General features: G+C 38.5%; 1 protein-coding gene across 25 annotated transcripts in view; it reads right to left on the bottom strand.

Annotated features, from left to right (window-relative positions):
• CAMK2D (calcium/calmodulin dependent protein kinase II delta) overlaps nucleotides 1-25,504 on the bottom strand; it is a 167,024-nt gene that overhangs the window by 101,059 nt on the left and 40,461 nt on the right. For all 25 annotated transcript variants that reach the window (XM_080591270.1, XM_080591260.1, XM_080591249.1 and 22 more), the window contains one exon: nucleotides 1,251-1,310. In XM_080591270.1, coding sequence (XP_080447396.1) covers nucleotides 1,251-1,310 — 60 coding nt within the window. The remainder of the gene's footprint in view (nucleotides 1-1,250; nucleotides 1,311-25,504) is intronic.

Here is a 25,504-nt window from a genome sequence, read left to right as displayed (position 1 = left end):
CTAACAATAATTACAGGAAGGCACAGGTGAACTACTCTAAAGAAAGATTAGCACTGTACACATAACCACAGCTTTCAACAATTGCACCTCTTCCCTTGTCTTCTGTCACTTCACAATGCATAAATTTTGGCTGGGATAAAATAATGCCCGTAACTCTATTCTTCCTGTTTAACCAAATTTGCATGTGAAACCTCCAACCCTTTGAGACTGCCTAAGAGAGCTTTTTCAAAGATTCAGTATTTCATTTTGAACTGTGGTTTGTTTGTTTTCCATTTACAATTATTATTAAAAGGAAAGAGCTGTTTCTTTCCCAGACATAAAACAATTAGATTAGTCTAAAAAGGTCACAACGACTAACTTACATTAGCTAAAAATGAAAAGGAGAAAAACTAACCAGAAGAAAAAGCAAGCAGACTGCCAAGTGCTTCTGTACCAAATATATGTGTTTATTTAAAACAGTGAGGTTACTAGTTTGTCTGATGACAACTTCCAAGACTGTGCATGGGGATAGAAAAACAAGATGGACAGGATATGCAGACACCTTGGGTATGGCATATATTCTTGTAACAGAGACACCCTTGGCATTTTATTCAGTGTCTGAAAAAATCAGCTCCAACTACTTAAAGATCAAAGTACTTATCTTTTTCTACTCGTTTTTAAAAACAAGGAAACAGAAAACACACAAAAAAAAAGAAAAAGACAAGCCACATTTTTTAATGCTTTCCATGAATGTTGGAGTAGGGAACATACAGTTCTAGAAATAAAAGGAGGGGAGCTTTCTGCGTCTACCTATCTTTTCTACAGCAGAACGGAATCTCATACACAAAATAAAACAGGATAAAATAAGCACCTCAGTAAAAACAACACTAACTTTACTGACATTGGTCTGTCTCTTTTTGCAACATATGCTGTTACATGAAATTCTGCAGGTCTCAGAAAGTCATGAGCAGTACTGGAAATAACTCCTCCTACACACTGCTCAAAAAAACCCCAAACACCTGGCGCAGACAGCTCATTGATGGCAGAGCAATAGCTCCGAGAAGATGAGAACAGTACACACTGCTCTAGGTGACCTGTTGGGATATTACATCTCACAGAATTCTGGTGGAGCACCAGAGTATAAAGAAACTGTCTTGCCTGAACATATTACCGTTTGATTTCTCTGAGCTGCTATTTGTATTTGTTATTTTGTATTTTCCCTCAATTTTCTAATCTGGTGTCTACTGTATAAAGCAATTAAATGTTCCTACCAATATTGGGATGCTTCAAGAGACGACAGATTCTAGCTTCTCTTTCCAGTTTCTGGTGATCTGCAACAAAAGAAAGCAGAAAGTTGCTTTTAGAATGAAGATGAACACAATTTGGCATATTTGCTTTATGAAGAAAAAGTACATTATTTGATACACTCTTTAAAAAAATACTTCCTTTATTTAGATCCTTTAAGACTTTACACTGAATCTGTGTGCAATACTGAAATTAGGTTACTGCATCCAACCACTTCTTCGATGGAGTACTGCAGGCACTGTTCCAGTAGAAAAATCAAGCTGCCAATGTAATGGGGAGAACAGGAAATATTCATGCCATGACCTATAATTATCAGGCAATAAACCATGTTGCAGCATTAATCAAAATAAGGACAACCTGAATCTCTAGTGCTATCTTAAATCCTACCTGTTAACTGCTTTAATGATACCGGCTGTACTAGGTACACAGTTCAACACGTGGCAATCACTGTGACAACATGCCAGCACTCCTGCTACGGCACTTTCTCATGCAGTACCATGCTACAGGAACTTCCAGTAACTAATGACCAGCAATTACTATTTTTCCAGCAGGACTAATCTCTCTCACAGGCCGATTATTCATTAACCTGAACATATCCTGAACACTTAGGTCCAGGTCTATCATTTCTTGGTCCCTCCAATCCCTCTGCCATTTGATTCTTTTAAAGCTTTGAGCAGAAGCAGCAGGCTCTAGGTCTGAACTTTCCTTGTACACCACTGAGGCCTAAACGATGCTTCTGGAGATAAAATTTATGTTGAAGTCCATTTTACTTAAGTTGCTTTCTGTTTTTTTCTCTTTTTTTTTTTGTAGCACACTTTTGTTGTATTTGCTCCAAATACCACCATTTATAATACTACTGCTGCTGCATTTTGGTTAACATTAAGTAATATATTATTTGTTCTATATAATAAACATGAGTGTCGGGAAGGTGCATAATTATTTACACTGGAAATAGATGGAGGTTTTCAGGTATATTATAATGTCTAGTGTCAGGCAGTAAAGATCACAGACACACAAAGGAATCCACAGTTTGCAACACAAGCTACTAGACAAAAAGGTTTCTTTGGGCAATATGGATGGGGAATGAAGACAAAGACAGAACACAGTGGAACCACTGATCAGAACCTGATTACTTGAGTATGAACTGCTAACCTGAAATACTTTAAATATGGTATGAAGAAATACTTTACTCTTTGTTCCGATACAAGGAAGATCACCTCTACACCTGTAACTTCTGCATTATATAGGAGACTAGAGTCCTTGGGCTAAGTGAAATAAAACACATAATGCTTTCTAACTCTGATTAATTTTTGTATCTTATTAACATACTTCAGTTTGCCTTGTAAAAACTGGTTCATTTTGTTACCTTCCATAACAATATCACAATCAAAAGCCAACACACTCAACAGACTCAAAAAAAAAAGAAAAAAAAGAAAAAAAGAGCAAAGCAGCATTTTAGGATCTTAGTTTTTAAGAATTATATACATGAGTTTGGTAGGACCAATTGAGACAATTATTTCCTGACTCTGTAATCAGTAACAACCTCCCTAGCCCCCAACTGGCAGAGGTAACTCAGGCAATAAAATATGCAATTTTGAGATAATTAAAACAGCCAGCTACTGCCTACTGTAATTCTGTAATTCCAACAGACTTCTAGTCCCTTTATCCTCATTTTCTGCAGCACAATTTCTAGGGATGCTAAGAATGCTAAGCTTTTGTCAAGAGGCAGAAGAACAGCATACATTCAATTTCATAATATTAGCTAAAAATAGTTTTTCAAAATTAGAGGAGAAATAAACTGTAAAATGTTCTTGGAGATGAGGCTGTACTGCTATTATTTTAACCAGCTACACTTGGATATCCAAGTATGTTACAATAACCCACCCTTCACAGGAGCTCAAACTTCAGATGTTATGCAAGTAATCTGGGTTGTGCTCTCTCTGCAATCCTAACTATCTGCATTACATTTGAGAACACTCCTAACAACTGAAAGGGGAAATTCTTAGCTTTTCTTCCACCCCATAAAAACTTTAGTCCAACCAATAATTTCTGAGCTGAATAACTAGCATTCAGAAAATAAAAAAGCTTAATCTACAAAAGAACATTAGGTATCACAATACCACAGCAAGAATGAATAAATTATCTGATTTTGTAACACAACTCTTGTTATATTAAGGTCTATTATGGCATCTGTTCTTCCTCGTAACACCAACAGTGTTACTAGGTTATCTTTCAAAGACATCATAGTCCCTCTGATACCAGTCAGACATTGGAGTCTGTTGGAAAAGAGTCAAATAAGGTTCAAGAAAAATACACCATAAGATACACCTTAGGTGCCTGCATAACAATAGTGCGGTCCTGAAACCCTCCTCTGAGCTGGTGCTCGACTCCACAAATTGCCTTGGCACTCTTCCTTTCACCTTTCTCTTCTGTGCAGAGTCATACTGTCCCCAGATCAAGCTGTGCACAATCCCAAAGCTCTCCTTTCCGAATTACGTGAGGGCTGAGGAAGATTTGCAGGCACCTTTTACAACAGGCAGTTTGGGCTGTGTGGAAAACATACTCACTCTTTAAAATCAAGCATTAGGTACTCCACCTTTTAGAGAATTTAACAAAAACAGAATCAGGGCAGTTACCCCAAAAGTGAGAAAACCAAATTCACAGCATGGTGACACAGATGGTTGTGCCAGCATAACCGAGCCAGGACAGCGCAGTGCAACAGCAAGGGTGGCCAGTGGCCTGTGCTGCTGCCAAAAAAACCTCTTACGAAATTGCAACTTTACTTTCCTGGAGATCACTTTGGCTTCAGACTGCCCACTAGAGAGGTGCTCTACCCACAGCTCGTCAGCAGGACAGACAGACTCAGGATGAGAGAAGCAGCAGCAGTGGGGCAGACGGCGCAGCAGGCGCATAACAGCAATTCTGGGTGCTTAGCGTGGAGCGGGCAGGCCCCAGCTCCCTCCTGCCAGGATTGCTTCATGCAGAACGCATCAACAGCCCCTGCACGAAGTCCACGAGCTGCGACGGGAGCAGTGACCACAACATAGCTATCTTCCCGGCAGGCTGGTGCCGGGAAGTTCCTTATATATATCCTGGCTGGTGGAACAGCACTGAGTGCTAAGGCCTGGGCTAGCATCCTGAGTGCTGTTTCTCCTGCCACCGATGGTCCCTGTTCCTGTAGCCAGCCCAGCAAGGCTTGCAAAATACACAGAACAACTACCTCCTGATCTCAGGCACGACCTCTTATGTGTGATTATGACTTAAATAAAAAGACAAATAGTAACTATTCCAGTCCTCTGGGATTCTGCTGAGTTTATTTAAAAAAAAAAAAACAAGAAAAAAGATGTCTAGAAGAATATAAGATTAATTTACTGATGAACTTTGGACTATTTTTTTCTTTTCTTTTTGAATCATTACCAAACAGCAATTCAACTCCTATGCCTGCCTGCAGCACTTACTACAGATGTTCTTAAAAACTCAGACAGGATACTAAAGGCTTATCCATGTAGACCCAGGTGTCATAATACAGTAAAGCGTAAGCCTGGAACTCTGAACATGAATAACTGTAACCAACTGACCTCTAGAAAGTGACAGAGTACAGCCTGTATGGAAGTCGGACAGAAAACATAAACGCTTCCTCAATGCCCTCAGCAGGATGTCTCCTGACCACAGCGTTTCAGAGTGTGTGGGGACAGAGGCACAAGCCGGGCAGGAAAATCCTAACCTCCTGCTGGAGCTGTCTCAGGTGTAATAGGCATCCTTACAAGGGAGAGGTGCTTGACAGACAACTCAGGGTCTGAAACATTCAGAACCAGCTTCTTAAAGATAAGCTCCCACAAATCCACGCGAAGTGAAGCAGACAGGCCTATTTTACATGCATTTGGAAAGCAAGCTATTAAATCATATCAAATAATAATGTAAGAGATACATTAAGAGTGCTTTCCTGACAGATCCTGACAGCTTAATATCAGGTAATTGTCCTTGATTAATGAACACTATTTTTTTGGGTGATTCACTTCATCCAACCATTTAAGGCATACTTAATAAAGACATCAGTAAGCACAATTAATTACATCAACAGAGAGGTCAATGACAAACAGCGATGACTTTTAGTGCAAGAAGTCCTGTAAAAATAATAGCTATTCAGCTACTGCAACAAACTTTAAGGTAGGACAAAGTCCATAGAAGACTTCAAGAAGTAAGGGGAAGGAGGGACATGCTGTGAGTACCCACTACGCTTCTTGCGTTAAAAACAAGCAAATCTGGATCTGTGCCACAAGCACTGCCATGCAGCTACAGGAGGAGGGAAGCGAGGATGGAAATGCCAAAGCACTCTTCCAAGAGGAACTGAGCATCAGTTTTCAAATACAAACTGGCTGGCAGCTCAACCAACACAGAACCTGAAGCGTAAAGAAAAACAAAATAAATAAATAAATAAAAGGGGAAAGCAGTCAGTAACCATAATCAGATTGCTCCAAGACATCATTTTTACAAGTAGCGTTTGTGTGGCTGCTTTTCATGAATCAGGTGGGAATCTAAAACGTAAAAAGACAGGATAAGTTGGATTTGGTAAGAATGCTAAGGAAACATCAAAATATCCTGGACATGGCTGCCATGTAACTCTTAAAAGGAACGCTATTGTAACAAAATAAAAAGAAAATGTGAGGACATAATAGAGAAATATATTGAATAAAACTAACTATAAAGGCACAGCATTTACTTTTGCATTCTCTGAAAAGTTAACATTTCCAAAGTCAAATAGTGATCAAGTAGGCATTGATTCAGCACGAGAGATTAAGGCAAACACTGACTTCTGCTGCTCTAGCCATCCTCTCTAGACCAACGGGGTAAACTAGCCACAATGTAAAAAATGTCAGCCTCTATAGTCAGGATTATATATTTTTTTAAATACAGAAATACAGCAATATTTTTGCTCATAGAAATGCAAGTATTTGGTTTCTACATTGCAAATCTAACTTGATATGTTGACAAGAAATTTTGTCATGTTTGATAAAAAAATAAATGCCATCCTGCAATATGAATGAAATAATAATCCAAAAACAAACAAACAAAAAACCTCTGAAAGCAAATAACATGCAACTTAAGCATGTGTTGGACTCGATGACCCTTGTGGGTCCCTTCCAACTCCGGATATTCTATCATTCTATGTTTAAATATCAATTATTTAAGGAAGGAGCTCTTCTGTACATTTTCCTCTTTGTAAGGGATGCTATTCTTGTGGGGTTTTTGTTGTTGTTGTTTATCCTATTTAAAAAATAAACAAAGCACATAAAAAGCTAGTAGTTTTCCTTCAAGTTACACGCACAAGAACATTATTTTAATACAACATTTTTTCCTAAAAGTTTGCGAGACTTTTTGAAGCCCAACAGAAAAGTAGAGCATAATTCAGCTTGTTTTCTCTACGATAATTGTACACTTTTAAATAAAGTATTTGAAATTAAATTGCAAGATTTGCTGCGACACAACTACTATCAACTTCACAAATTTCCGCAAATACCTGCTTTGGAAAATAAAACTGTTATTTCTGAAATATGCTAAAATTGAAATATGGTGCTTTAAACCTTCCATAAAATTATCATGCATCACAATAATTGCATGCCAAGGTTAGCTCCAAAAATAATAAGAAATAGACAAGTTTAGAAAAAGTTGTTATGGATGACAACTCTTAGGGTCAATAATTCAGAATCAGATGCTAAAATAAAATAAAATGAAATAAAATGAAATGAACTAAACTAAACTAAAACAAACAAGCCTGACTTGTAGTTAGATATACGTGTTTAAATGAACGATGATAACAGATTTACAACAAAATATTAAAAGTGATTTCTTTCTTTAAAGTAGTTAGCACTAATGGCTTATAAAACATTTTAAAACTGGAGGAAAAAACATGAAAGGGAACTTCATTATTTTTTCTAGATAACTTGTACTTCCCACTATTTTCACTCAATTTTAACAATAAGAACAATTGAATCACTTCTACATATGTTAACAATTCATATAGTTTTTATACTCTTTATAGTCATAATTCTCTGTGAGGCCTCAAAGCCTACACAGATTCCAAGTGAAAAATTGTTAGCTTAACTTTCTTTTTATGCTGATTTTGTTAATAATAATAATAATGATAAAAAGTCAAAATGTAATTTAATATTTTGGAAGTCCAAAATATAGAAAAGATTTTTAAAAGTCAGCACGGTAAGCTCAAAGTTCTTTTAGAAACATACACTCTTCCACCAAGGTTTTATGCTAAGATTTTTAAATTCAGTTGCAGCAGGTTTGAGACCCAAGCACACATTACAGCATCTTGCTGCCCATCAGCTTGGGCTGTAACTTAATCATGGGCTGATCAATTGCAATATTATACACAGCACGGAGGGAAAACTATCTGAAATGCAAAGTAAACCAAGCTTGTTTTAGAAGAAAGCTGGAAATATGATCTTTGCCTTAGGAAAAACAAACAAACTCCAAGGGACTGTTGGTCATTTGGCACAAGATGTTGTATCTCCAGTCTCTCACTAGCACTACTTTAAAATGTTGTTCTGTATTCTCTCAATTTACATTTACAGAATTAGCCAGCATAGCTAGAAAGCTGGAAAGTGTTTGAGTCTTCTATGAAGTGCTAAAGACATTCTATGTCAACTCTTCAGGGATAACATCGGATAACATATAATAAAAGGAATTACTTCCTCTCTGACTTTGAATATAGAGTTTAAAGTTTCTTTGCTATAGTTGCTATACCATGGCTTCTGAATTGACACTGTATATGATTAATTTCTCACATACACTAAACATTTTCATTGGTCATTTAATTAAATAAAACGCATTTGATTAGTACATTCTTTTTATGTAGGACAGCTACCATACTACAGCTGAGAGCATTGTGAAGCTACAGAGAGCTGTCAGGTACTACCTGAGTAAGACAACCTTGAGTGTAACTCACAGCATGCATGATGAACTTTATACAAATGTTTTTCCCATGCTGGTGGACTGAGAGTAAATTAAAGAAGAACAAGAAAACTGCACAATTTATTATGAGAAACAAAACTCTCAAATGACAGCACAAACTAGAGGGAGCTCTTTCGTTTAAATGAAAACAAGAGTCTGATCCTGCAAGACTCTTGATATCACCACAAGTTTACAAGCCTTTTTTAAAAAACAAAACAAAGAAAAAAAACGCAACAACCAAATAGTAGCTGCACATGTTCATCTAGTGAAATACTTTGGAATCACAGCCACTGAGCAACGTACTCCTCACGTTTATTCAATGACATACCTAGATTCTTTTTGCCTACTGAACTTCATATTGCTAACTCTCATGTTTTACCCAGTACCTTCCTCTGAAAAATACACTTTTGCCTTCTAAAAATAATACAATTTCTTAGAGCTAAAACTTCATATTGTAAGGTCTGCCAATTAAAATCACCCAGTGAATACAAGTGTTTCTAACATTTTCAGCTTGCCCATCAAAGCAAGGACAGGCCCTGCTTTGCACACACACAGTGTTCCAAGTCAGAGGAGCCGTGCACGTGCAGGCTGCTTCAGACTGCGCCACAAAACAAGAGGGTAATTGACAAAGTGAATTGTACTCTTGCACTAGTAAGAGGATTTCTGAAGTTACACACCATGCTGAGGCAGGGTTAACATGCAGCTTTTCTTTACAGACATAACAGTGTGCTCTAATGACAAATACCAGAGCCAAACATTTGCTAGGTATGACCATTAGGGTAAACTCCTAGTGCATGTTTTAATAACAACTGCTTATTAATAAATCAAGCCAGCTCTTGTCACAAATCACAATAAAATCATCATGCTCAGATATGCTGCTGGATGCAATGGAATATACGAAGGCTACATTGTTATTATTATGAATGACTGCATTACATTATTTACAGATTTTCACCCCAAACTTAACTAGTATATTGGCTGCTGCCAGTTAGGTGGGGTCTGGTGTCACATACGTGATACTAAAACAAGCTGCATTTACTGCATTTAGCTGCTTTTAACAACTACTACTCTGATATATCTGCTATAAAAGCAACAATAAGTGAATTGAGATACCTCCTAAAATGCACCTTTTGCCATGAGGCAGCAGAAAGAGAGGTTAAAACTCCTTCAGTTTGGGACTTAAGTGGATGTTAAGGTCCCGAAGATGACAGCTGCACTTCCACAGAAATAACTGAATCCTTAGAATTGCTAGAAGAGAATCAGAAACAGTCTGAGTAAGTCTGAAGTATGTAAGTTTTTGTGGGGAGAACCAAATGCCAATTTACCACTGTGGGGTACCCAAGAAGGAGACCTGCTTTTCAAGCCCACATGTTTCTTCTACGTGTTTCAGGAAATAGTGTTCCTTCCCTCCTCCACTCAGTTTATTTACAAGCACTTCTAACTAAATGCTGTACATAAATATCTATTTCTGTTACACTGTTTTCAGCCAGGTTTCAATTACGGTTGATCTGAAGGCGAATGTCAAAGGGCAGGTCAAACTGAAACACTCAAAGCACTCATCTCGCAGACATCTGAAGCTTAGAAGGTGTGCCACTGCACAGGGAGCTGAAGAGGAAAGAAGCGTCCTGCCACGATCAGTGTAACCAGAGAAATGGCTTAGCAGACAGCAAAACCCTAAAAATCCTAAGAAAGTTTTTGACAGTGACTAACAAAAGGTTTATGCTACAATAATACCACAGGAAAATCTCTGAAAAAAGATGCACTGAAAATGAAACTCAATAAAAGGTCACTTACTAAAAACAAAAAGTTAATTCCTCACATTTTAACAGTATATAAATTGTCAGCTAAAACCGTGTACACTTGTCAGTATGAAAAGGGAAAAATGATTATCTGTAAGAGAAAGCCAAGTTTTAATGCCAAACATATAATAAAATGGAAACAGATAAGAACAGATTTATATACCTAGTTCCTTTGCTGTCATGTAATTGCCTATACTTGATTACAAAAACGTCTCCTACACTATCTATATAAGAGGCAGTAAGAAAATTAAATGAAACATACAAATAAGAAGCTCATAAAGCAGCACAAGAAAGGCAGAAGAAATTTCTACGAATTCAGTATTATTTTATGAAAGCAATTCTCCATTTATGACCAATGGTATCTTATCACAGCAACAGTAGTCACCAAGATTAGAAAAAGACCATTGTCTGTGAAACACTGACACAATCAGAAAGAAGATAGCAATGAGAATAATGAAGTTTTACTGACGAACAAAACTTCCCAACCTTCCAGCCAGCTACCTGTGACATGCAGCCAAGGGAAATAAAAATAAAAATAATAATAATTAAAAAAAAATGGCATGCACTAAACTACAAAGTTTCAGCATTTACCATAACTCATGAAAGACTGAAACCTGAAGCAAACAGAATACAGATACACAAAATTTGGACCACTGAAGGACTGTATGAATGTAAGACTTGAACTAATTTCATATGAAACTTCAATCTGTAACTTCTCTCACTAAAATCAGATAGTCTAACAGTCCAAAATCTCATATTACAACTTATGATGTCTAGATCAGAAAATAAGACCATTTATATAGAGTTCGTATTAGGTACGCAAATAAAATAACAAACAAATTAAGAAATATTAAAGCCTACTTTCATACAAAAACTTACATATAGAGAAGAAAACTGTTTCTTGGTTTAAGTCTTATTTTACAGTTTACGAGGGATATAATTTATGTCTTCAGCATAAATCTCTTCTAATATCGTACCATGACTTTTAACACACATCGCTGATCCTGCACAGACACCCATATTGAGCTGATCACAATGGTAGGAATGTGCCCACGGCTCACCTCCTATCAACACAGCTATCTAAAATTGAACAAACTTCTCCAAAGCTGTCTCTTCCTAACAACAACCTGTAGTAAATATTGTGGGTTTTCTATTGTTTATTTACTATTAAAGCTTGTATCCAGAGCGAACAATTGAAGTGCACTTCCCCAGTACTCTTTTATATCTGTGTCTCCTTCCGTTGCCAGTCAGTTATGTATTTTTTTCCAGTATTGACTGGAAATAGTATTATTCAGTGCGAGTCAACATATGTTTTCTAATACAGCTCAGCTCGCTCGGTCTTTGTGAGGATGGTCTTCACAAGCTGCTTCTTACCTAGAGCAGTACGGTTCATTTTTCAGGTTTTTACATTTTTCTTTATACAGCAAAATTAAGAGAAAAAGAGCTCTAAGTCCCAACAGACTCTCTTCGGATTCCACCACAGCATTAAAAGCTTAAAGCCTACCCCAAAACATCTTGGCCCTGTTACATTCTCACATGGAAATCACAAGACTATCACAGAAATTCTGATGCTGGATGCATGAGGACACAGCTGTACTTTCTTTCTCGTACCAGTATTATTTTGACAAAAAAGATTGTAACTTGCTCACTCTTTCTCCTTAACAAGAAGAAGAAAAAAAAAAAAGGCCCTATTAAAAGGAAACCTTACGATGCATTAAAATCTCTCTCATCTTAGGTATTTTGATTTCTATTGGAATTTAAAACAGAAGTTTCCTGTTTAAAACTGGTATCTTCAATGAAAGTACAAAACCTTTAGCTAGTATGTTCTGCTAAAGAAAAGAGTTTGGCAAAACTTGAGTGCCACAATCTTGGAGCATGTAAATCAGCACAGCTCCATTCCCAGGGGAGGTAAATTAGGTTACTTTTAACCACGAAGAGTCACGAGTGACAACAGTCAAGGTCTCTTGAGCAGCACACCACCAGCACCTGCTTTACTTCATGCTGCGAGAAGGCCAGCACAGAACACCAGCGATGACTCCAGCTTCTCTAATACCACACAAGAAGAAACAAGGGCAATTAAACAAGGCGGTCTCATGGCACTTTGGATTTTGAGGAACTAAACCAAGACTTCATTCTCCACCCAGAAGCTAACAAAACACTTAGCTAGTGCAAACGCATTGACAGCACCTCCACACAGTGAATAACACCACTTACGTGGAGAGAAATATTGTAAACAAGCTTCACTTGGGTGGCCAACAGAAGGAACAGGCTCTTCTTTGAGAACATTTGCATTTATCCCTTTACGAAGTTACAAAGGCATGAAGTATTAAACAATGTTTTGTTTTTAAATGCAATGCTGCAAACCTCAAACTAAGTAAGAACACCCTTACTGGCATAAATTCACAGAATTTTATCTGCATGCAAGCAGAAAGAAAAAAAGAAAAAGGGTAGTGTTGCTGCAACCAAATCTAACACAGGACTGTGCTTGTCCTTTATTAAGTACTATACAGCAGTCTAGCTTCTAGGCACTCGGACTAGCCAACAGAAAACAACAATGACCATTCTGTGCTTCTGTTCTTCATTTCAATCCGGGAAAGAGCACAAGGTGTTTCAGGGGATCCTGGTTCTCAGTAAATAGAGATGCCTCTCCATGTTTTCTAGGATAAATAACTTAATCTAGCAGCCAGCCGTCACCAGAAGAAACAGTTCCACCATAGCTGGCAGATGCTCCTTCTCTCATCTGCTGTGCCAGCCCAGGTGCTCACCCGCCCTCTTGCCAAGCTGGCTCAGACAACTCCGCTGGCAGAAGGCAGTTCAGTTCCGGGACTTGCTCACAGCGGGCAGGAGATGAGTACAAGCATATGGGGTTTGCAGGTGCCCTTTCAGCACAGCTAACTACCAGCTCTTGGGAGCAAGCTGGGCTGCCTGCCTCACATCCCCACACCACTGAGCCAAGACACCCAAGGTGCAGACAGCACTGGGAACCCACTGCTGGGCTCTGTGCTGCTCACCTGCCAGCCGGCTTCCTCTATCAGCTGTGCATTTTTCAGCCACCTTTTTGATACATTACACCCTCCATATTCACAGTCAGAGGAGAATAGCTGCCAGAGCCTAGCCTACATCCCGAGGCCCAAGTGCCCAAAGCTGCATTGTCACAGAACGTGACTTCTAGGCACCTAAGAGCTCACCAGATTAAGCCCTTGTTATCTTCCTGAGAAAGATCAAAAGACTATTTTGTGAAACAGAAGGTGTTTAAGGGCTTTGAGCTGATAGTGAGTCAAATGTCCCACAGCTCTGAGCCTGCTTAAGAGATGAAGCCCTTTGCTAGGAAGGTAAGACCTGCTCCACCTTTCCTAGACAGTTCAGTTACCAGCTAACAACCCAACACTTCAGCAGTGCTGGGCTATGCAGAGACATACTTAATCCTGGGAAAATTTAGGCAGGTTCCTGTTAAACAGCAAGTTTCACAAGCACGACGTAGGTGTGAGGCACCTGAGGTCTGCTTATACCCTGCTTCAGATGTGACCCTAGCTCACTACGTGTGGGTTATTTGCGAGATTTGGGGTTTGGAACTTAGGTCCAAACTTAGGTCTGTGAACGTTTCCCTGAGCAATAAACCCTCTTCTTTTTGTTCCTCCTCTTTATCACAGGATTGCTATATGGAAACAGATTTTTTTTTTCAATCCACGCAAGGAGGAGGTATGCAAAGAATGGGCTGAGACTCTTCCTGCCAACTTGTGCATTGTGTGATAAAACCCATTTCCAAGCAATGTAATGAGGACACAGCTCTAAAGGTGTCCCACCAAGACCACAAGCACATCTGGAACTGCAGCAGACTTCAGACCAGGACTTCTGCTTTACACAGGTCCTCTGTATTTTATTTTTATTATTTAATTATTTAAAAAGAATATATCCTTCTCAAATAGCTTTGGGTTTGGTTCCACAGCTTGGGCTAAGTGCATCATGCATCTACACCAGAAAAGGCCCAGCAAAAGGCAGACTTCCCATAATCCTGCTCTCATCCCATCGGCCATACAGGGGAACAGCAGGCAGACCATAATCTTTGACAGGAACACACTTTGCCCAAACGGGCCTTCCCATCTGATTTTTGAGGAACAAAAAGGGCTGGCTGGAACCAGTCTATGGATGATGCTGCTACAATATCAACACAGTGATATCGGCGGAGATAAAAGTTAACTGAGCTCTCCCTTGGGAAATAATAAATGTGCTACATGTGGTAAAAATGTGTAAAACTGAAGTGTTAAGATTACAAGAAACCCCCTTCCATGTGTGTAACTCCTAGGCCAAAAAACAGCTGCAAAAACTCCTGTGGGAAAAACTGGGTGCATTGAGCACAGTGTGGCCAGCTGGTCAAAAGGAGCGATTCTCCTGCTGTACGTAGTATTAGTGTGGCCTCAAGTTGAGACTGTGTGCAGTTCTGGGCTCCAGAGTATGAAAAGGATGTTAAGATACTTGAACGTGTCCCAGGGGAGGGCAACAAAGCTGGTAAAAGGGCTGGAAGGCATATCCTGGGAGGAGAGGTACTTGGACGGTGCCCTCCGTAATGGGTGTTACCTTCTGGTTAGCCCCCAAGGGGTCTGGCTGTTGCACTCAAACTATTCCATTCTAACCACAGAAGAACCAAAGAAAGTTTTTATAGCTCAGCGTTATCGGAATGTTGCCAAATGTGATGGCCGAGCGACCTGCAACAGCAGCCATAACCTTTCTACACATTTTTGTCTGCCAGGTATGCAAATCTGCTCTTTGTAATGCAGGGGGGGGACATGGGTTAACAAAGCAACACAGTGTCTCCCACCACCACCCTGAGTTTGTCAGCTTCTCTAACAAGTATATAAAGCACAATAAAGCATTCTAGGTATTGGGGAATGTAAATATTTGTGGTTTAAATGTAGATTGTGCAAGAGGAATGGTGTTCCAATGGTGCTTTGCTTTAAGTCTAGGAATGTGGTTTACACACAATGTAACTGCATCGAATACATTTTTTTAAACTCCTTGAAGAAGTATCAAGGCTCTGGAAGCAGTCCAGTTCTATTTCTGAGAACTGATCATTTCTGTAAGATGAAGTCATTAACAGAGACCAACAACATTACCAAGCCCCTGACTGAGCTGGTTCTTATGAAAAATAACTTACAGCACTTTGCAAGTCATTTTCAGCATATAAGAGAAAACGAGCACCACCTTTATTCATGTAGCAGTACATCGTGCAGCCCTTTCAATTCTGCATTATTGAGTGCATGCTACAGAAAAGCTTACAGACAGACCTCACTTACCCCCTCCGCTTTTCTTAGAAAAGGCAAATGCTAAGAAATATGGTAATAATTCCCCAAAGCAGCATTTCAAATTGGATGCCTTAGTATTCACTACATGAGAAACAGTACTTACTGCTCTCCTCCTACCACTTATAACTAATAAAGTGGGACATTCTTATAATAAATGATTACAGACTCTAAGAGTGTCTGAACTGGCCCACCCCTCCTAAGGTTTCCTGAACAGAAGCACATGCCAGGTGTTCATTGTTATAAGGGCATCTTTTCCATGGATACCCAGGTCCATAATGGATAAGACGACAACAAAAGCAGAGCCAATTCTTTTCTTAGGTCATTGGTCAAAAGCATCAGCAGTCCAGAAATCAGGGCACAGAGTATGCCTCCAGTTATTTCTGTGGCTATGCTCATATATATACTTCAATTCAGTCAGGCTTCTGAATATCAAGGAAAAGCAAAATGTACTAATCCAAGACACTTTGTAAAATAATGAATAAAATCCACACCTGTTGATTTTCACAATTCTGCCCCAGGGCATAAAGAAAACAAAAAGCACATTTGTGCTCAGCTGCGAAGGCTGCCAACAATAGCAGTTTTCAGTTGGCTAATGTTCCTGTAGGGCTTTTTTCCACTTCCCACCCACTTTCTATTTTAATATTTTAGCGTTCATAGTGTGTGCAAATTCGATAGGTAGACACAGAGCCTTCATTCCTACCTACAGAGCATGGGCTACACAGCCAGAGATGGTACAAGTGTTTTCAGGCCACTTTATCAAGATACTTTAGCCGCAATATCTATGACAAATATGACCCAAAAAAAGTGTAGGATATTCCTTTGTTTCTCCTGTTTCCAGCACCGCTGCTGAAACCAAGGAGCAGACGATTTTCTGTAAATTGAGACCACAAAAGAAGAAAACATGTAGCAATAACAAAGCACTGAGCTGAAAAGGTTTTTTTTCCATATATAATTTTTGTTTAACAATATCTAAAATCATTAAAAAAGCCAAACAGATCAAGAGAAAGGGGTTAGGAATTCAAACTGGATTTTACTCTAATATCTGAAACCTTTAAATGCTTCTTAAAAGCGAGCATTCACACAGTGCTGACTTGAAGCTAGTAAGTCCTAATATTTTTTTTTCCCTTTTAAATCCACAGTAAATTACGATATAAACAGCCAGCTGGCGATTTACTCACACCTCTCCTTCTGAGAGAAGAGACTCAAAAATGCAAGAAGCTTGCAAAAAATCAGCAGAACTTTGAAATGGCTGCAGTATCCCAGCAAGCCATACTGGCAGAACTGAAAGCACTTTAAACAACAGTTCCTAGAGAACATGCAGTTATCCTCTAAATGTGTTTTGCCTCTCTCTGGGTTAAGTACCTTGTTCATGTCTGACGAGATAAGTCTTCATGTTTTTTATATATATACATATTTATTGCATAGTTACATACAGTTTTTATATATACTATATAAAACAGTATATCTACTGAAATTGAGTAATATGTTGTAAATCTCTTCAGTGCCAATGTAAACAGAAAGGCACTAAGAGCCAGTAAGTGCACAGTTGATCTCCTGGATACCTACAACACTTTGTCAACCAATTTTCAACTGACATTTAACCCTTAGTGTGTCCCATCACCTCTGCTCTGTATCACCTCCCTTACTCTGATCTTCTGTTCAGGGCTGCATCCTCTACCACCTCCCTAACGTATCTTCATGTGAGACCTACATTTGCCCTAACAGGAAAACCTGAATGCACCTTTCATCCAAAATCTTCTCCTTACTACCCTTCTGCCCCTACAGCAGTATATTTGCCTTTGTGACTCAAACTTGCAAAGTCTTACAACCGATAGTCAGCCAAATAATTTTACCTGTTCCCCTTTAGGACCAAAATTTATTTTTGGCAACAACTCTCCATATAGGACCTGCACATTTTTAAAAGTAGAACAATAAGAAACAGAAGAATAAGAAAATAATAAATAATTCTTCTGAGACTTCTGATTCTTCTCTTGCCTTAGCCTCAGATTCCCACTTCCGTCTGGAACATTATTATTTCAAACCGTGGCCTCCCAGAACTCTTCTCTCTGATTATCTGGCAGCTCAAACCAGCTGTTCTCCATATTTTTTGCCACCAGAGTCCTTTCGTTGACTTGTCACTTCCTGTATGAAGTTTATATTCTTGTTTTTGAAAGCTCTTCCAATTTTGTTCTTGTGTCCCTTTGTTCTCTGCGTTCTCCTCTTCCATCTCTAAGCAAATGGACATCCTTCGGCTTGCACGATGGGCACTCCTCCTTTACTTCACTGCCCTCCATTCACTTTTGGTTCTCATTTTTACACTGCATTCCCTCTACCTCTAATTTTTGAATTTATGCTGCTAAACGTGTGTGCAGTATTGCTCAATTTGCCCTTTTATTTTACTGCTGGTTTGTTCAGATTTTTTTAAGCTTCCCAATGATGATTCATATCCAAGTAGTTGAGGCATTAAACACAAGCTGTATTACAGAATATGCAAGCTTACTTCACTTAGTCTCAGCAGGAGTTAAAGCTGAGCGAGCAGCTAAACAGAGCAAAAGTGCTGAGACTGCTTTAGTGCGATGCATTTCAGCCAAGTGGCATCTTCCATCTTTTCAGATTTTACAGAGGAATATCTAACAGCTCAACAACTGGAGTTTTAGTTTGCTTATGGTGTTTCTGCATCATACAATTTGACAGGTGTGGAAAACTATATTAAAGGAGAGTAATGCGAAGAAAATTCTGAATGCCTCGTAGACTGAGCTTCTAAAACTAATACTGAAATCATTTGTACTTGCAAATGCTGCTGAATCAGCACTTTAGTTCCATGAAGACTGCCTGAAAGCCTTCCTTCATATCCCTTTGTGCTAATAATTGCAAAAGCTAGGTGATGTATTCATAGACGTCACAGTTTGGTTTCCTCATTCAGTCAGAAATGTCTGAACTAAAAGGAGCATATGCAGCACAAGTGAGGTGGCATGTATAGTTAGTGGAGATGACAGCTTCATTCCACGCAGAGGATGCTTCAAACCTGGCAAACAGCTTACTAACTGCCTGCTTTTAAAATGCAACTTGGTAAACTTATTAGAAAACTTATAAAATACAGCCGTTTGATGGTGAAGAACTATATTAAGAACAAAAGGTTTTCTTTTCCAGTCCTGTGTTCCAACAAGTCAGTCTACCAAGCACCACAGCATCTGCTTGCCCTCAAATACTTCACTGGAGAGAGATGGGCTTACATACTTAAATGCCTTGCTGAACTCCAGTCCTACAGAGCCCATCTTAAAAAGGAATAGTACAACACATCAAATCCACGCTAATGGCATTATAAACTCTGAACAGGTACGTGCTTGATGACTAAAATTTTGAAGGCATCTTCAAGTATCTAGCTTCTATTTCCATACTAGCTTATAGCAGAACATGAAGTAGTGAATCCCAAATTTTCGAGATCCAGATCTTTTACTGTTAACTGCTGCTTATGGTGAATTCTTATGCTTCTGAGCACACCTGTACAATATTTGAAAGTGAGCTAGCATTCTGGATTTTCATCACTGTATACATGCTTCCTATAACTGTTGCCACAAAAATAGCATAGCTAATACTAAACATTATTCTGATTTAGTTTAGTATGTGAAGGTAAGATAGTTTAAATTTTGCAATGCAAAGAACTAAGTTCCAATCCCTCCAGACCCCAACCAGCATCTCAAGAGCTTGCTTAAAACCGATAAAAATAAAAATATACTGAGGCTCAGATGAATGTATTTGGTTTCTTTTTTGTCACTGGACTTGGATATGTCTTTTGTTGTGTTTTTTTTTTCTTTTTCTCCATTTGCATGAAACACTTAAACGTATCTTCTCATAGAAAAGGCCCAGCTGAAGGAAAAGAAGTTCTAATGTGCAGTAACTCTGAGTACTTCTTCCAGACAGTATTTGAAAAATTAGTAATCCCAAGGGAAGGAAGTTCAGGTGATTTTTTTAATGGTTCTGAACTCTTAAGGGGAGAGAAGTGGGAAGAAAACTCAATAAGAAAAGCAAATTTCCCTTTGCCTATTTTAGGAATGAGAACAATGCGTGTTTGCGATATGCTGCTGCTGAGTAATCACCCAACTGACTCAAAATGCTGTGCCTTCCCAAATTATATACAGAAATAAAGATGAGGTGTGAACATGAATTTGGGATGGGTAGGCTAAATAATTTCAGTCACTGTAAGGGCTGTTCTCAGGCATTACTTCATCCTGGTAACGGAAAGGTGGAAAAAAACCTATGGTTAGCATACTCAGGCTTGTGGGTTTGTTTTATTTTAAGTCTAACATCCTGCTCAAACATATTGCTAATGTTCTACATTAACTTACATTTTGAGTGTCATACAGATATGTAAAACATTGTAGCATTTTATTGGACTGATTTCATCACAGCTGAGAAAAATAGTTGGAATCATTGATCACACAAGCAAAGACTTGCTTTAAGAAGTGAAGATTCAATATACAAACTTACAGACATGATAAGGTCTTATTACTTCCCAGTGATATGGGATGTAGGATGACTAGTCTCACCACTACTTTCAGAGTCATTTACTCCAAAATTCAGCCAGAAGCTCTGCAAGCATGATGGCATATTGAATTCTCAGTGAAGCACTCACCAACCCAAGAACACAGACGATGATGTAAGGAGACTATTCATCTTCCTTCTGAATGTTGGTAAAACAATACTGTCTAATAGTAAGAAGTAGTAAGTGCTGCTTTCTATAAGCCCTGTCAACCACAGCAATACATAAACTATGGCAGCAAATGATTTTTTTTTTAAACTTGAAATAAATCATGAGCTACTGACTGATAATACCTAGTTTTAATATAACTACTACATGTAAGACACTGGGACATGATAACTGCCTCGGATACCCACTTGCCTTGGACAGACATGAGTAAGTTACTGATTTTGAAGCTGCTGCAAAGAACAACTATTGAACTGTAAGTTCCCACTTTTGAAATGTTTATTTTTAGAAAGCGTATCAATGATCATCTTTTGCCTTGACATCATTTCTAGAACAAGATAATTGCACTAATTGTGAGGGAGAAACATTTTTGTTTTTACAGATGAAGAGCAGCGTGGATGTTCAGCTCACCAGTAGCTTATGTATGCCAGAATCCTTGATATTTAATGGAACGGGAAAAAGAATACAGTCAAAAGTAGAAATTCCACTGTGCTGAAAAGGTCAACATCTCCTGTAGTCACTGTTACTTTAAAACTAAACATTACACATGACTTATTCCACCAGAGATTAAGGGCTTCCTTTATGCAAATCCACTTGAAATCACTGACATTTATCTTAATAAAGGCACATGGACTTTAACCCCTTTGAAGGAAACAACTGTAGAACTAGCATGAAGTCCGAAAAGAACAAAAATAATAGTTTGGCAACTATTGCTATGACTCAGAGGAAATTTATTAAGCACATCAAAGCCTCAGCTTTTCATAACAAAAAGAAATGCTACGAATACTTAAACACATGCTTACAGGAAAATGTCTTCAAAAACAAAACAGTAGGCTGTACTAGTATTATAGGGCTGAAGATACTACTGCATTAATAAAAATATCCTAATGACTTAACCTTGGCATTTACTGACTAGTAGGTCATAAGTAAAAAAAGTTATCTATTTCTACGTGGCCCATAAAAAAAGCTAAAATAGTAATAACAATCAACTCAACAAATGGCTCCACATTAAATAATAATTTTACTATCTTCCTTCCACTAACTTATTTTATAATAAGTGGCTTAGGACTAACCCACCATATTAATTTTTCTGCTGCTCTGCCAAAACACTGTCTTTGTTCATAGGAATAAAAATTCTTCTCCTCAAATACCACGTGCATGAATAGGTTTTCATCAAGTGAAGCTTTATATTGCAGTAATCTTGGTATCAGGATTCTGATGCCGTAACCTCCAAGCTACAAGAGTATGGTCCTAGGTTCAAAGTCAATCACCGTGACATTTTAAAAATCATTTTCTTTTAATTCAATTCACTAAGTTTGTAAAATATATTTTTTTTCTTTTTTTTTTTTTTTAAACAAGACTTGGTTTGTGTTCTTTCTCAAACAGAATAAAACTCGGAGGGCTACTGTTATTACTGTTAAAGTATCACCGCAGTAATTTCAGTCAATACTAACCAGTAAACCCTTTATTGAAAGTTAACAGGTTGATTTGTCCTAACCTAGAATTTCATCCCCGAGTTTGAATAGACCTCATATTCTTTCTTTCTCAATTTTAAACAATTCAAATCCACCACAGTTGACTGAACCATAAAAACACAAAAGTCTCTAATACCTAAAACAAAGCATAAAGGTCCAAATCCTCCAAGTGTTTTGCCTCCTAAGTCCCACTGATTTCAGTAAGAAATTCATACCTAAATTCAACAGTTGCCACGATTTCCACTCTTTCTACAGATAGTTAATTAAGATGCTTCCAGACATGTCTGAGATTTTTTTTTAAATAAGCTGAGGATTTAATAAACAGGATTTCAAGAACAACAGTCACAAATAAAGCTAAACTAAAATGTTATCAGGTATTTCAACTTTTGCTTTTGACAAATTTCTCAGGTTTTGTGTGTAAACAAGCTCTCTTAATTTAATGTGTGCTTTCATTAGCTTCTGGATTCTGTGCCATACATTATATCCAAAAGATAATCAAAATAACTGTAAGTATATGGAAATTCTGTATCAGACACAGCCATCTACTGCAGGAAGTCTCATGAGACAAGCTATCCTCTTTAACAGTCATTGGGTGCACAGAACCTGCCTAAAGGGACTGAAGCATTTCCCACTGCTAGGGCAACTAAAACTTGGGTATTTGTACCTGTCGTATTAATCCCCTAAACTACTAGCCTTCCCCATCTACTGAGCTTCTTGGGAAACACTATAAAAATTGGGTTCTCTCCTCCCTGTTGGCAAAAGGAGCAAGTTAAGTAAATCATTCTTTGCCTCTGGAAAATAAAAAGATCCTGGACTACAGGGAGCATGAGAGAAACAGAACTGTAAGGAAAAGCAGTCAGAAGAAAAAGTACACCCTACAATATAAAAGATTGCTTGACACATTTCAGTTTCTCACGGTGCCAGATTAATCACTGGTACAACTTCAACATATTAATCATATTAAATGATCATATTAAAGATATGATCAGTCTTATAAAGCTACATGCAGCTTTCTGATATCACAGCTTTCAGGGACAGTAAACTCAGACAACAGGCCATTCTATATCATGAATTTTTATCCCTTGTTCCTGTAAAGAAAGACACTAGGGAAGATATTCTAATGTTCAACAGAATGAAAATGCTGGCACGGTGACTAATATTAGCTGTCTGAAAGGGCAAAACTGGGATATTTTAAGTGGGAACCATCACACAGTATTTGACTGACATTACAGAAGACAAGAAAGTAATCAATATAATTGGGAAATCATTGGATTAGCCTGCTGATTTAGAGAGAATAAGGATCTAAGAGTATATTTATAGCAACACAAGTTCAAAATATCCATGCCACCACTTTAAGTCAGCAGTGTTATTAATCTGATCAAAGAGGGCGTGTTTGAGGGGTTCTATTGCCAACCCTTGGTCGTTGATGCAAGCATGCCTTTCACTCTTTTGCTAGAGCCCTGTGCTGTGATAGCCAACACCCACGATCCTCAGAAGCCTAAACCCCACCTAAATAACAACAAAATGCAACTCAAAGTCAAATGGAAGATTTTACATTTACTGTGTGAAAAACCATCCTGGATAGAGCTTATTTTCAACAAAAAAATCTGTCAGGTAGTTCAAATTCTGTTCCCTCCAAGGATCAGACTCATTGTCACCTTTTTTTCTAGCATCTGCCACATATCTGAGAAAGTTATTTAGTGGAGATACTTCATAATAAATATTATGTACAACTATTACTAAAAAACAAACTCGGTGTGGTTTCCATGGTATTGCTGAGCATTCTACTTTATCTACATACTTCTCCACTAACTGTATCTACTACAGAGAAAAACCTCTCTCTTCTGAAACCAAGGTAAAGGAACTGGAGGAGGGAAATAACACAGCTTCCAGTTGTGTTATTTAATTAAAACTGCCAGTTCTAATTAAATTGCTGGTGAAGCACTGGGGAGATTTTATAGAACAGAACTTCATTACCCATATACTGTATTAGCTCATAGCCACTTCTGTTAATTCCAAAAGCTCACATCCAGTACACGTACTGAACAGCTCTGTGAGATGGGAAGGCTTTGTTGTTAAGTACAGAAACAGGACCGTAGCACTTTCACTTTGCTTTGAAAACGTCCACGAGAACTGACACACAAAGTGTTGGTAACGCACAAAGGCAAGTCTCAGCCATTTCTGCTTCTTCCCAATATGGCTCATCAATTTCAAAACCAAGCGTGCATTTTAGTGCCTTTCACCACCCGTCACACAGCTGGACTTTTTCCAGTTCTGAGGGCACAGAAACCTGTTGCAGTATTTTTTTCAGCCGCCTTACAGTCTTTGAGAGAACAAGGCTGTGACAGGAAGGTAGCTTATAAAACAATCTTTTTTTTTTCTTGAAGAGTTTTTAATGGATTTTTTTTTTTCTAATACTTCTAATGAGCACCATGGGGGAAGGAGATAAACACTATGATCCGGGCCACAATCTTCAAATGTGCCCTGAAAGACGCATGTTTTCCCAAGTTCCCTTACAGACAATCACGTCATAACTCGGAGTGGCAAGATGCTTGTGTTGCTCTCCTCTTTAGAAGAAATACGTTTTACAAATTAGGTTTTCTATCTTTCCTCTTCCCCTTTTCACTCGCACACATCTTTTTATGCTTTATCATCACCACCAACACCCCTAGAATGAGAATAGATAGGCATATTTTAACACTTCTTAACTGGAAAGCATTTGTAACTGCAAACAGCTGAAGATACAGCTAAGGTCAGAGTTGCCACTGAACCAAGATGTACACAAGACCACCAGGATGATACAGAAAGCTCAGTCGATAAGAAAAATTTCATAGGGATTTCTTCAAAATCAGTCCTACTCCAAGACAAATTACCACTGGATCACACCAGGAGTTTTGCTGAAGTCAGCTACAAAAATGGATAGCTGCCATTTCATTTAAAATTTGCTTTCTTTATTACTAGAGGTTTTCTCATCAGCTTTTTCCTAAGACGAAATCACTTGCGATGTACCTCTATTGTCTTCTCACACAGTGGAAAGCACTCAGCAACTTTCCTTCTTACTTAGTTTAAGACACCTAGTTTAAGACACATTGCTTGCCTTCTGAAGAAGATGTAAACAAGCTCTGTGCAAGACTGCAGCTGCAGGCAGACCACAATGCCAGCTAAACACCACTTTTGGCAGGTCTCTGCCTGTCAGGGTAACACAAGCCATTGAGGTCCAGCCAAGGAAGTTTGGGCCAGAAAGAAAGGTGACTTAATGCATCATTGCTAACTCACAAAAATCACTACATAAGCCACCCCTGAAGAGAGGGACAACCAGGCGCCTCCCTATCTGCACAGTGGCAGAATTTAAAAAGTCCAAGCAAGGACCAAGGCACCAAGCCCTTACCTCTTGCTTAATGCTTGTGGTGCTTTAGAAACTGGCACTGAAGACACCTCATGAATCTGATCTGCCTTTATTTTCAAGAGTATTTTTAACATCTACCAAATTTTAAAAGGTCTTTGTGAATGATTTCACTTTTTTGCTTTGGTATTTCAGCTGTTAACAAGGGCACTCCCAAAGGAAAAGAGGATTTACTGTCCTCTTTAGATCAAATGCATTCACAGCTCTCTACCAATTAGTATAAAGGCACTATTTAAGCTGGACTTTTCCCAGTATTCCACAAAAATAAAAAAAAATCACCATAGGGCTTAAGAGAAACAAAGCAAAAGGCAAAACCATTTTGTTGCTGATGATGACGAACTGAAGTGCTGGAAAAGAGAAGGCCTACAGGGGATCTTATCAAAGCCAACAAACATTGAAAGGGAGGGTGCAAAGACGACAGAGCCCAGATCTTCTCAGTGCTTCCTGGTGACAGGACAAGAGGTTACGGGCACAAACTAAAACACGGGAGGTCCCCTCTGGCCATCAGGAAGCACTTCTTTACTGTGCAGGTGACAGAGCACAGGCTGCCCAGAGGTTGTGGAGTCTCCCTTCTT

Source organism: Anser brachyrhynchus, assembly GCF_964034855.1.
Source record: "Anser brachyrhynchus genome assembly, chromosome: 4".
Classification (NCBI taxonomy): Eukaryota; Metazoa; Chordata; class Aves; order Anseriformes; family Anatidae; genus Anser; species Anser brachyrhynchus.
Note: the sequence above shows the minus strand (reverse complement) of the source record. Positions and strands in the feature narration are given on the sequence as shown.